Source organism: Thermobia domestica, chromosome 16 (genome assembly GCF_964235325.1).
Source record: "Thermobia domestica chromosome 16, izTheDome1.hap1.1, whole genome shotgun sequence".
Classification (NCBI taxonomy): domain Eukaryota; kingdom Metazoa; phylum Arthropoda; class Insecta; order Zygentoma; family Lepismatidae; genus Thermobia; species Thermobia domestica.
In genome coordinates, this window is record NC_137469.1 from 80,697,254 (window position 1) to 80,710,443 (window position 13,190).

Below are 13,190 nucleotides of genomic sequence, written 5' to 3' on the forward strand. Positions count from 1 at the left end.
ATGAGCCCAATATCCTCGGAATTAGACACTACAAACAAACTTTGCTCCATTTTGCTCGGTTGTGTAAAATCGAGGGATGTTTGTGGGAAGCTGATAGTAAACAAAAATTTACGAAGGGACTGAACAACAAGGGTAAACTGTCGTATATATGGAAATATGTTGTTCTAAAGCATTATGTCATGAGAAGTGTAAATCCGAAACCAGAAACATGCTAACAGGGTCAGTTTGTAGTTGAAGTAATGAAAATAAATGAAGGTAAGGGGCGGCCGGACCGTCTGGAAGGCAAAGGTTTGATATTCATTCGTTTGCTATTGTCTCATAAACGAATAGAGATAATGAACAGTAACGTACCATGACCATAGATAATGTTAGTCGACACAAAGGAGATGGAAAAAGCACCTTCAGTATTGTCATCTGTAGATTTTCAGTGTTGCTAGACTAAAGGTTTGCAAAGAAAGCTGGAGTAAGGTATTGAGTAGACAAATGAATCCAACGGCATTTCATAACAGAGTATATTATACGTCGAATGTGTGTTCTACTTTGCAAATAATGCTCTCATTGTGTTTGTAATAAAATAGTTGTGGCACAAAAGATATTTAAACTAACTAAAAGCATGTACAATTGAAACGATTGGAAATTGAAACCCTAATGACGAGAAATTGTGCATGAAGGAGTAAATAGAAGACTATATGCGATGCCAGCACATACATTGCCATGCAAATCACAATGACAGACCTCAGCAATACAACAACAGTGTGTTGTGTGTAACAGAGTTATGACTTACAGTATCAGTAATTATGATAATCGTAATGTGACGAACAGTATAGGTCATTAATGCTGAATGGGCATTTTCTTTTCGTTTCTGACATGGCGTATCACATATCAAGACGAAAACTTGTCCACGTTTTACGAGCCACTGCAGGACGCAGGACCGCACAGCTGCACGAATTGTACAAACACAGGAGCCTGTGCTAGAAAGAATTCCAACGAAATATAGTATGTCACTTCAGCTCATCACCAAATGGGGATGCGATGGTACTACTGGACACGCTGAATACAAACAAGTTGCACAAGAGGAGGGCTTTACAGACACTGACATTGTGTTCACGTCAATTGTACCAATTCAACTGTTCTATGAAAGGAAGTGATTACGAGTCGTAGTGTTGCAGAATCAGCGGCCATCATCCCCGAGATTCTGCCGACCCATAAGGTTGCAGTTTAAGAAGGAAACAACTGAATTGATACGACAAGAATTTTAATGTATGCAGGGACAAATACAAGAACTGACGCCTAGCCAAATCACCATCGCAGGAAAGGTATTTGAGGTCACACACAGCCTGCATTTCACAATCGTTGACGGCAAAGTCTGTAACGCGATTACGCACACAAAATCGGCACAGACCTGCTATGTGTGTGGCGCAACGCCAAAGGAGATGAACACATTGACAAAGGGCCCTAAGCCAGTAAAACCTGACAATCTTGGCTTCGGACTGTCTCCTCTTCATACATGGATCCGTTTTATGGAGTGGCTGCTTCATATTGCATACCGCTTGGATCTTCGAAGATGGCAAATTCGTAAAGAACACAAATTGATCATGAGGAAGAAGCAAGCCGACATCCAAAAGGCTATGAAGGCCCAGTTAGGGCTGATCATCGATGAACCAAGGCAAGGCGAAAGCGGTACTTCAAATGACGGAAACATTGCCCGTCGTTTCTTTCAATATCCCGATAAGGTTGCATTCATCGAACCGGGATCTTATCGAGAAGTGTGCTGTGTTGCTTCACGCCTTATCTTGTGGACTGGAGATGGATCCACGTAAATTTGAAGCTTGGTCAAATGATATACTGGAACTGTACCTTCAACACTATTCGTGGTTCTACATGCCCGCTTCAGTGCATAAAGTTCTTGTTCATGGATCCGCAATTATCAGTCATTGCATATTACCGATTGGGCAGATGTCCGAAGAGGCCCAGGAGGCCCGAAACAATCATATCAAACAGTACAGGGAACATCATTCTCGTAAGTGCACACGAGGGGACACGTTGCGAGATATATTTCTGCGACTCCTGGTCACAAGTGATCCCAAAATCTCGACGCTTCGTGAACCCATGGCACAGAAGCATAGAAAAAAGCAACTGTCTCCAGCTGTACTCATGCTTTTGAAAGATATAGAGGCTCCGCACGCACAGCCTTCTGGTGATCAGTCCGAATAACTGTGTTCAAGACTATTAACTGCCTATCTGCCACGTTGGTTCTGAACAAAATACTTGTTTTGTATGTACTGTACAATGCAACACGGACTGAGGAGTGTGCACATTTTGCAACCAACGTGGTACATATTTCAGTTAGAAAATATATATTTGTTTACTTTATATATATATATATATATATATATATATATATATATATATACGTCCATTTTATGTATTCATATATATATATATATATTGCATACTATTATACACATTTGGTAACTACATGTCTTATTTGTTTCCACAATCCGCCATATTGCATCCGCCATATTGGATCCGAAATTTTGCATTTTTTTTCATTTGGATATCAGATTCGTATTCAGCGACCCCAAAAACCTTTATTTACCCAATTTCACCTCCATAGCTTGATTTTTTCTTTTTTCTGTCCGCCATATTGGATCCGCCATTTTGAAGTTTTTAATTTGGATATCAGAATCGTACTCAGCGACCTCACAAACCTTTATCTGTCAAGTTTCATGGACATGGAACCACATCTTCCTATTTTGGCCACATTTTCAGGGTTTCTGGACCACTGTGCATCCGAATGATCCCCTTAGACGTGCAAACGAAGGAAGTGAGTAATTATCTTGGTTACATCCACCAGCTACAACACAGCCAAAGAAATTGTGCTGGCAAAACATCCTTTGTATTGCTTCAATTGCAACAAACTGTTACTTATTTCATTCATTCGTGTTTTAAAAAGAAATGATAACAAGTCGGTAATATTTGCAGATAATATTGAATTGTTTCGATATTACTCCCCTAAAGATGCACGAAAATAAATATATTCACTGCACGAAATTGCTATTAGGTGACTCGTAAACGTATTTCTACCATCTTGTTCGAACGCGAATTCGTATTACTAACTCAAGAACAATTTATATCCAAATTACGTTTAATTAGTCCCTTCAAAAACTCAAATGGGTTTAATTTTATTGTATGTCCATTCATTAATGTTTTATCTCGTTTTAATCATTTCTTCACGATTTCTCCAACGCAGAGGGATAAAAGGGAATTTTGGAACAGCGTTACCATCTTGTATAGCACAAAATTCTCAGCTTTTACAAAGTACCGAATATCTCGGTTAGTACTTGACTTATCGATCTCAAATAAACGTGAAAATGCTCCTTATGACATACTGATTTGCTCTATGAATTTTAAACCATACTGTGCTAGAGACCTTTTCCAAGTTATTGCACTATTTCCAAATTCAACTTTTCTCTTCTGTTGTGGCAACACTGTTTAACTGATCTTTCTAAACTTGAAGTCATTTTAAAGAGTTCTTCCCAGTATTTCATTTAATGCCCACAAATAGTTTCTACTTCAATCCTTGTGTGTGTTAAAGGCATTTAAATTTGACACATGTTTAACGTTATTTCTCAAAAAGTATGCAACACTGATCTGCGAGTGTCATCTCTTTCGTCTTTGTTTTCATTGCTGATTCGAATTATGAAATTAAATTTAGGTCATTCCATTTAAAAAATCATAACTTTATATTGGGTTGGCAACACTGTTCACCTGGTGATGTTACCCAATATATGGATAGATGTCCCTCTCCTGTAGTTGCTTTGTGCAAAGTTTCGTACCTCTCTTTCTCTTGGTTTCTCTGTTATAAAGCTGGGACATTATAAATGGTGCACCCGGTATATATATATATATATATATATATATATATAGGTAGATAGATAGATAGATAAATAGACACACAGAGGGAGAGAGAAAAGGTGTTTTGCTCCCTGCTCGCACCTGTGGTGCGTCAGAGCTAAACCGGGCCCCTTTGCAAAACGTATTGACCAGCCTAACCTAAACACAAACCTCTTAATTGCTAACGTAGAAACGTGGTCGGGAGGTGTAAAGCATGTAGAAATTGTATTTTTAATAACCATGAGTATGGATTCGAACACTCCACTTCCATATTTTTCTTTTTACTTTTTGCAGCTACATCGGAACGTTCAATTTTTATTCTTCACTAATTGCAAATGGCGTTTACATTCAAAATATGAGGAATTTTGGTGGCATTTGTTCGGATATTCTTCTCTTTCAAAATTAAGAAGAGAATAAAAGCAATACGCAAAGACAAAAAGTATTATCAGTATTAAACATTACCAATAATAATTGCTACGAAAGACTAAATACGACCTCTTTTACCATCTCTCATGAGCTGTATGTATTATTAACAAAATTTTTAAAAAATGTCCTTGATGGGGATTCGAACTCGCGTTCTTTTCATTTGTAAGCCAGCACCTTAACCACTACACCAAGATCATGGCGTGGTGAACGTTTAGTTGTCGGCGTATTTGTTGTATTTGAGTTTTATGTTCCCACTTCGACCATTTTTACTCTTTTTTCTAAGTTTAACAGCTATTTCTGGCTTTCTCTTTCGGTGTCATCCTTTATTTACACTATGCACTATTCGTATTCACAGCTTGTGCTCCTCTACAATGTCTTATTTAGATTAAACTTTTCTTTTTGCCCCTCAGTAAACATTTGATTGATTTAATTCTCATACTCTCCACGGATGGAGCGCAGGAATGCCAGACTCGAAAAATAGGTGTACATTTACTTTCTTGACAGATAATACCTATATACTAGCAAAATTATGTGATTATTCATTTCGGACCCAGGTCATTTTTGGTGTTTTCCTACATTCTCAGTTAGTGACTTATTGCTCCAAAAATATTCATTCGATTGATATGATTAATGCCTTGCTTTTTAGAAAATAGATGTGGCTATGTTTTGGTGTAAGTTGCATTGCAGTGTTGCCAATAGGTGGAAAATTATTGAGGGAAATGTAGGGGTGGAAATTTACAAAAAGATCCCTAACCGAATTTCAAATTTTTTTTTGTATCTAGTACCACTGCTGCTATATGGGTTCAAGTCACCTAAAAAATTCTTTGGTGTCTTGACAAGATACAATGAAATCCTGAAATCGCTGGCTTCTATTCAAAGAGAGAAAGAAAAATTCTCTGTCGTCATACACAAGAAATTTTGACACTTTTTACGCCTCAGAAGCAAAAATCAACAGATGTACCGGGGCTACAGCTTCTCTAATTATCCTATTGAAACTCTTTATGGTGCGTTATGTAGGGCAAAGAGGAAGCCTTCAGGTAGTGGTTCGTTTGTTTTAATGTAACCGACAAGAGGGAAATAATAGAGGGGAAAAGGGAAAATTTTCGAATTTTTAACCTAAAATCAGGAATTAATTGTTTTGGCTGGAAAAACTACCATCAAACACACAAAAACTATCTGAAAATAAACCTTAGTGCTCCAAAAATATATGCTACAAGTACCATGTCGATACTAACAAAGTAAGCATGAAATTTTTTTAAAAAATATCTCATTCTACCTCAGAAATTCACCATTTCCACAACAGGGTTTATTATAAACCTCAACTGTACTTCCCCTAATTATTCTAGTGAAACTTTTTACGGTGCGCTGTGTAGGGTAAGGACGAGGCTTTTAGACACTGGTACGTTTGTTGGAGTGTATCCAACAAGAGGGAAATAATAGAAACTAAAAGGGAATTTTTCAAAATTTGCCCCTAAAATCTGGAATTAATATTTTATGTAGCTGGCAACACTGCTATCAGACACACACAAACTATCTTAAAATAAGCTTTGGTATCCTTCTAATATATCCTACAACTATTGTGACGATATCTAATAAAGTAAACATGTCAATAAAAAAATATCTCATTCTACCTTTAAAAAATCACGGTTATCTTTCCAATTAAAGAACAAGGTCTACTGTAAACCTCAACTGTACTTCTCCTAATTATCCTATTGAAGCATTCTATAGTGCATTGTGTAGAGCAAAAACGAGAATTCCAGATACTGGTACATTTGTTCCAATGTAGCCAACAAAGAGGGAAATAATAGAGACAAAACAGATAATTTTCCCAAAATTAGCCCCTAAAATCTGGAATGAAAATATTCTATACCTGGCAACACTGCTACCAGACAGGCGGAAACTATCTTGAATTAAACATTGGTACACCACTAATATATCCTACAAGTATTATGGCGATATTTAAGGAACAAAGCTTCTAATTACCAAAAATATATTATGGTAAACTGAAAAGTAGGGAAAAGCTACAAAAATCAAGGTTTAGAACCTAAATACGAATTTTTCGTGCGCCCCCTAATTACCGCATTGTAACGATCTGTACTTGCGTTTGTTAAGTAAGAGCAAATGTTCGATTGGCGTAAGTTGACTTGCAATCGGACTTGTAGGTACGGATTTATAAACAAAAATTTCGTATTTTTTGCGAAATTTAAGGAAATTTTAATTTCCCTAATTGGCAACACTGCGCGCAGGCCCGTCCAATTGATGTCAACAGTTAGGTATCCATCCGGGGTATCTATCTGGCAAGTCTTAATTAGGTCTTTCTACAACGAAGGAAGCTACAGGGAAAAAAGGAGTAAAAGAAATTCAAAATTAGAAAATTCTCGAATTTTTGACTAGGGTTAAATTTGAGAAGGAAATTCGACACTAGAAGAAAAAGAAATTAATATGATAAACTATGGTCCAACCATATTTGGCAAGAATAATATCCCGATATCTTAATTAGTGTCCACACAGGGGCGGATTAAAAAAGTGACACACCCGTGTGTGCCACTTTGGCCACCTGGGCCACCGAGTGTATATTTGATTACTTTTTTCTGATTACTAATCCGTGTTGTTGTTGTAGTTATAGTCTCGACTAATAATAATATCTTTGTTGTAAACAATAACTTTATAAGGATTTTTTTTTTTCATTTTTACATCTTAGTTCCAACACTGTTGGTGAGAAATGCAGGGTGTTTCAAAATGAATACCGGAGTTTTAAGTCTTCGTAGTACTTATTACATTTTACGTACAATTATAAGCAATGCATCAAGTAAAAGAGTACCTCAAACAGTCTTTGCTACAAGTGTTCGATGTGAGATTCATTCGTCACACGGGACACATCTAGTCGATAGACGAGAAAGGCCCATAAACTTTCCGCCATATGGCATAAAACACATTCAATTTAGGGGAGTCTCCTTTCAACTGTACCATCCACTAAAGATTTGCAGACGGCCAAATGCACACATTATGAGTGCTCACATTAGCTCTTAGGTGAAATGTCGATTTATCACTGAAGACGACATGATCCAGGAAATCTTCATTGCTATGCAGCAATATTTTACTTGCGAAATTGGCATGTAAACCGTAGTCTGTAGGATTTAGACCTGTAGCAACTACAAACGATAAGGACGTAGTTGCAAGCGTCTGCATATTCTTCATACAAACGGTTGCACTGTACAGATTCAGTCTTTATTAGAACACAGAAAGCTTTCTACTCTCTAATCTCCATCTTTGCTACTTGCTCTTTCTAACGGCAGACAGAAGAAACAATGCATGTACATGCGTGAGTACAAAACTGTTTGAGTTGCTTTTTTATTTGATATAATATTTATAATTGTAAGTTAATTGTAATAGATTCTACAAAGTTTCAAAGCCCTAATATTAATTTTGAAACACCCTGCATTACTTCAAATTGAGTCATCCTATATTCATGTCTTGTATAAACATATCATCAGGGCCAGCTCTAGGCAATTTGCCGCCCCGTGCAATGGCATAATTTTCCGCCTCCCCCTTTCTCCAGAAAGAACAAATCTTAAAAGTCATGATTTTAAGTATGCTACTCCAGCATGAACAACGAAGGGGAGGGTAAGTGCAGTCACACTCAGAAAGGCTTAAATACTTACTAAAAATGCAATCCCGTTGTGTCTTTTTTTTAAAAATATTAATATGTTAGTGAAACAAAGCAAACACACCTGCAGAGGAAAGATGGTAATCATTTTAATAGAATTCAATATCGAGCTTCAATATCAATGTATCAGTTTGCAATTCCAGTGCAACTAGCTCTTTTATCTTTATTTTTTATTTTTCTTCTACGTCTGTTAATTAAAAAAAAAACTTGTTTCTATCTTCAATGATAAGGAACTTGTTTCTGACAAAATCAAGACTAGTTGTCATATCAAAACTGTGATAACTTACTAAAGGGAACAGATATTCGCTACTATTCGAGAATTGAATTCTTGCATTTGACAGCAATCAAGCAATTTGTGCTCGGATTTATTCGACCATTTGCTTTGGCATTGTCCATGTGACCTTAAACTAATGCAACCTAAACATAATTTGTGAAGGTAGTATTCAAATAGGTCAGCTTAGTAGGTATAACTACCATCATCATGAAGTCTGTTTCCAATAAGAAATATTTAATTTAAATAATATACTTATGACAGATTTTGCCGGACCCTCCAAACTTGCCGCTCCATGCAAATGCACGTGTTGCATATACGGTAGAGCCGGCTCTGAATATCATATATATCTAGTCGACGAATTATTTATATATGATATTTAGAAAAATACTATTAGGCAAATTAGTATTAGTTTTTACCTTTAGACAAGTTAGTTGACTTTTATACTGTTCGTGACATTATTTTCATACTTATTAAAGGCCTGTTTTCACGAAAAAACAAAATTTAATTTCTACCTTTATTTCTTGGTTGAGAGTATTGATGAAAACTGTTGAAACCCGAATTGTTAATACGTATGGTATTCATGTAAATTGTAAAATATTTGTAGTGTATTAGTATCTAGCGTTTAATTTATGTTGCATTTTACGGTGATTACATCTACATAAAAATATCTCATACTTAAATAGACGTAAGATGCATTACAAATGACTATTTGAAAAAAAAACGAAATTTAGAAAAAAACAAGAGGTAATGTTTTTTTTTTAAAACGTACATTTCTGAAAAAATACGAACGGTTTTTTTTTATTTACAACACTATCCACAGACAACCATACTCCAGCCGGGATTCGAAGTTGGCTGGTTTGACGCTTCAACCGACACGAACACGAGATCTGCAAAAAGAAAAAATAGTATAAGACAGGATTTCTTAACCTGAGAGTCGCGGAGATAAGCGAAAGAGATAAACATAATTAGAATCTAATTCGAAAAATACTTTTAAAATTTATTTTTAATTTTGTTCTGATAGACAATTTTTATTTATATACATACTGGCAAGAACAACAAAAAATTGGTTTCTTAAACATTTTCAACAGGTGCAGAGTTCGTTAAAAATCAATTTAAATGAAAGACGTACGATTCAATATTTGTAGTATGAATGAACTGACCAAATTTGGATTCAATCCATTCGCTTTTAGGGATCCACTATATACAAAAAATGGATTCTACTATTATAGAAATAGATGTATATAGTGTAGGGTGACCAAAACGTCAAGTAGAAGAAACGGGACACCTTTTATTTCTGGATAGATTGCTCCCCTAAATATATTTTTGCCTTTCCGTCCCTCCCCTCTCTCACTCTCTCTCTCTCTTTATCCCCCACAAAAAATGGCAAATTTACACTTTTTAGTTTTAAAACCTATTTAAAAAGGTTCTGGAATTAATTAAATAACAAGTAACTATCAGCAACTAACAAAAAATGAAATATTTGAAAACAGTCATGTAAAAATATACGAGCGCTCAAATCTGTCACCGACAGGATTTATAATTACTCTCAGCATCGGATTCCAACTCCTTTTATTTACATTTTGTTACTTTTAAACATTATTTCACTTACAACTGATTTTCTTTTTTACTTTTATAGTTCTATACCTTTGTTACCCTTTCGTAGTATGTTACATCTTAGTCAAATCACGGAAACACTGATGACAGCGCTTCAATGCGCCCAAACAGAGAGTAAAAACAGGTTACATTGTTCTTCATAAGATTTCATCCCCTTGCACTGTCGTCTGCGGGATGGGGAGGCCTAGGAGGGAAAACAGTGCAGCCACCACATCCAATATCGCAAACGTCGTAATGACGTTGCTCAGTAATTAGACATATTCCAATATAATCACATAGCTTAGAAAAAAATATATAAATTACGAAATTTTAGCGATTGGAAAGGTTTTTTGTACCGAATGTACGTAAATACGGGACATTTTGGCGTCCCGGGAGAATTTTTCGGGACACTGGGAATGGTAGTGAAAAAACGGGACATTCCCGTTTTTACGGGACGGTTGGTCCCCCTAATATAGTGAGATCTCCGCAATAGGTATATTAAAAATCCGAACACAAGCTTATTACAAGCTAGAAATTATAAGGGGGTCAGTGGCAAGAGAATGTGATAAAATAGGGATAGTGATAGAAATTGGGTTAAGAACCACTGGTACACGATTATTATTATTATTATTATTATTATTATTATTATTATTATTATTATTATTATTATTATTATTATTATTATTATTATTATTATTATTTGTTTGTCGTTTTCTTCGTCTTATTGCCGACCTCATGTTCGTGTTGGTTGAGGCGTCAAACCAGTGACTCAAGGGTCCCGACTTGGAGTCCCGGCTGGGGTATGGTTGTTTGTGATTTTGAAACCTTTATAGCAGTGGTAGAGGACACTCAAGACGGACCGAAGTCCATCGTTACTTAACGGGCCCAACAATATAGCCTATTTCTTGTCTTCTCATTATTATTAGTATTTTTACTCATCATACTTCTCATATTAATAATGCTAATCATACTACTACTACTACTACTACTACTACTACTACTACTACTACTACTAATAATAATAATAATAATAATAATAATAGTCATACTAATAACAATAACAATAAAAATTTTTGCGTTGTGATTTCAGCGTGTTTTTTTTCTCCACCTGGTAAACGTGTTCGCTTGGAACTTACTATCGGTGTATCATATCGTGTTCCATTTGACATCAATTTGTATCGATGACGTACTAGAAATCCCAATCACCACCGACTGTTATCATCTTGAGTTCGTAATATTTGTCTTCGTGAGAAAACAGGTTCCAATACACCACATTCTAGCATGTATGACCAGAGTACATAACTTTCAGGGGATATGGGGGAACGATAACTCTACTTCCGGTTCAACGATGTTGCGAATCGTAAGATTAAGTATGTTTCCATCTTTCAATATGTCCTTCCACTTGTGCAAGTTTCAATGCGATATTCGTCGAGGAGTTGGATAGCTTTCCTTCTAAGTGAAAATTGATCTAATTTGTTTTAATAAGTAACTTTGCTACAAATTGTAGAACTGACTTTGGTTTCACAGTCGTGAAATATTTAGCATAATCTTCCACCAAACATCGTTCACTCTTTATAATCTTCTGATGGGATAACCATCCAGAAATTTGAGTCATATGTACGTTTTCGCGACTGGCCTACCTAGTTTGATTTGATTTCCAGTTTCACGTCTCTTTTAGCAGCGAGGCTATATGAGACGTGGACCTACAGCTTAACGTGGGATTCGAACCACAGAGCTCCCGCCGGGAATCGAACCCGGGTCTTATGCTAACCGCTTAACCACGAAGAAACTTCCTATCTAGTTTGGGGTCATACTTCTTCCTGCAGCTATGTAAGCATCTATACCACAAGGATATTTACTTCAAGCAAGAATCAGGTATAAACACATTAGAAATTATCGGATTCCCTACTAGATTTAAATAAGACCCTATTGTAGGGAATGGATTTATCTAATTTATGTTAGTTTATAGAAGTCAAATAATTTTCAGATTATAAGTGCGTGTACTCAAAACTTGTAGTCCTTTAAAAGTTACCGATAAAAAGAAACATTCAACCAAGTGGCCTAAGTCTATAATTGAAATTTTTCAGCAGAGAAATTTGTAGTGCAACAGATCATAAAAAAAATCACATTTCTATGTTGGCTACCAAAAGCATAATTATGTAGCTTATTGTGTAATAATTTACTGTTTACAGATCTTTTAGAAAAGGTAGCCATGTATAGAAGTGAATGATGTCATTACTCCATTTTTCAACCTTTTTTGGACTTAGGTCGCTTGGCATCTAGGCTGTCCATATATACTGTATAATATCCGTAACTGCTACAATATATTTACGTTTTTAAATTTTTTTTTTAATTCCAGAAAGCAGTTATCTTTCAACAGTCAGCAAAGAAGCAGACATTGAATGTCATTCAAGAACAAGTGCTTTAGATTTATCATTTTCTTTACCAAATGGTACAGTATTTGGTAAGTATTTATTCCGTTCTTTCTAAGCCATAACAGTTCAATCAAGACTGTTTTCTTGATATTATGAAAAATCAAAGTGATGTAGACTAAAATAATATTAATTATATGAAAATTGTTATGTGTATCAGTTGTTGTATGTATTGTATATCCGTAATAAATCCATTTCTTTATTCTAGGACCCTAAATTTCAGTTCTACATATATAAAGGTAACCAAGAAAGCTCTACATATTTACCTGGATATATGTTCTACATAGTTACCATACTTCTGCACTCTCTCCGTTCGAACATCGATATGTCATCTAAGACGTACCTGGAACATTAAAATAGTCCCCATGAGCACCTACGACTTTCCACCAACGTACTGGAAGGCCATGGATTCCATCGCGGTAGAACTTGGTCGGCCGTGAAGCGAAGAAGGTATCAAGTGCATTTTGCATCTCTACTAAGGATTTGAACTGGCGTCCTCTAAGGTGATTGTCCAAGGAATGTAGCAGGTGATAATCGAACTGTGCAATATCCCGGGAGTATGGTGAATGCAATAATGTTTCCTATCCAAGGCACTGAATGGTGTCCCGCGTCATCCAACCATCCGTTGTCCTGTAACAGAGGACGCCTTGCAATTCAGAAGTGCTGTCCCCAGAGTTTTGAGTTTTTCTTGAACACGGCTCAACCGCTCACAGTATACAGTTGCATTGGTGCTCTGACCAGCTGGTAGCAGTTCCCAATGCACGATGCCGCGAGTAGTCCAAACACAAAGTAGGACCTTCTTCTGATACAGTGCTGGTTTCGGCTGCTTTGGGACCGGTTCATGGGATGCAAACTAATGATGAAGGCCACGTGGAGCTTTGTACGGGACTCACGTCTCATC

The 13,190-nt window shown here is 36.2% G+C and overlaps 1 protein-coding gene across 1 annotated transcript in view; it reads left to right on the top strand.

Annotated features, from left to right (window-relative positions):
- The window catches only part of LOC145673196 (uncharacterized), a 401,214-nt gene that overhangs the window by 100,832 nt on the left and 287,192 nt on the right, over nt 1-13,190 (top strand). Inside the window, exon 4 of the mRNA XM_081742667.1 lies at nt 12,217-12,321. Coding sequence (XP_081598793.1) covers nt 12,217-12,321 — 105 coding nt within the window. The remainder of the gene's footprint in view (nt 1-12,216; nt 12,322-13,190) is intronic.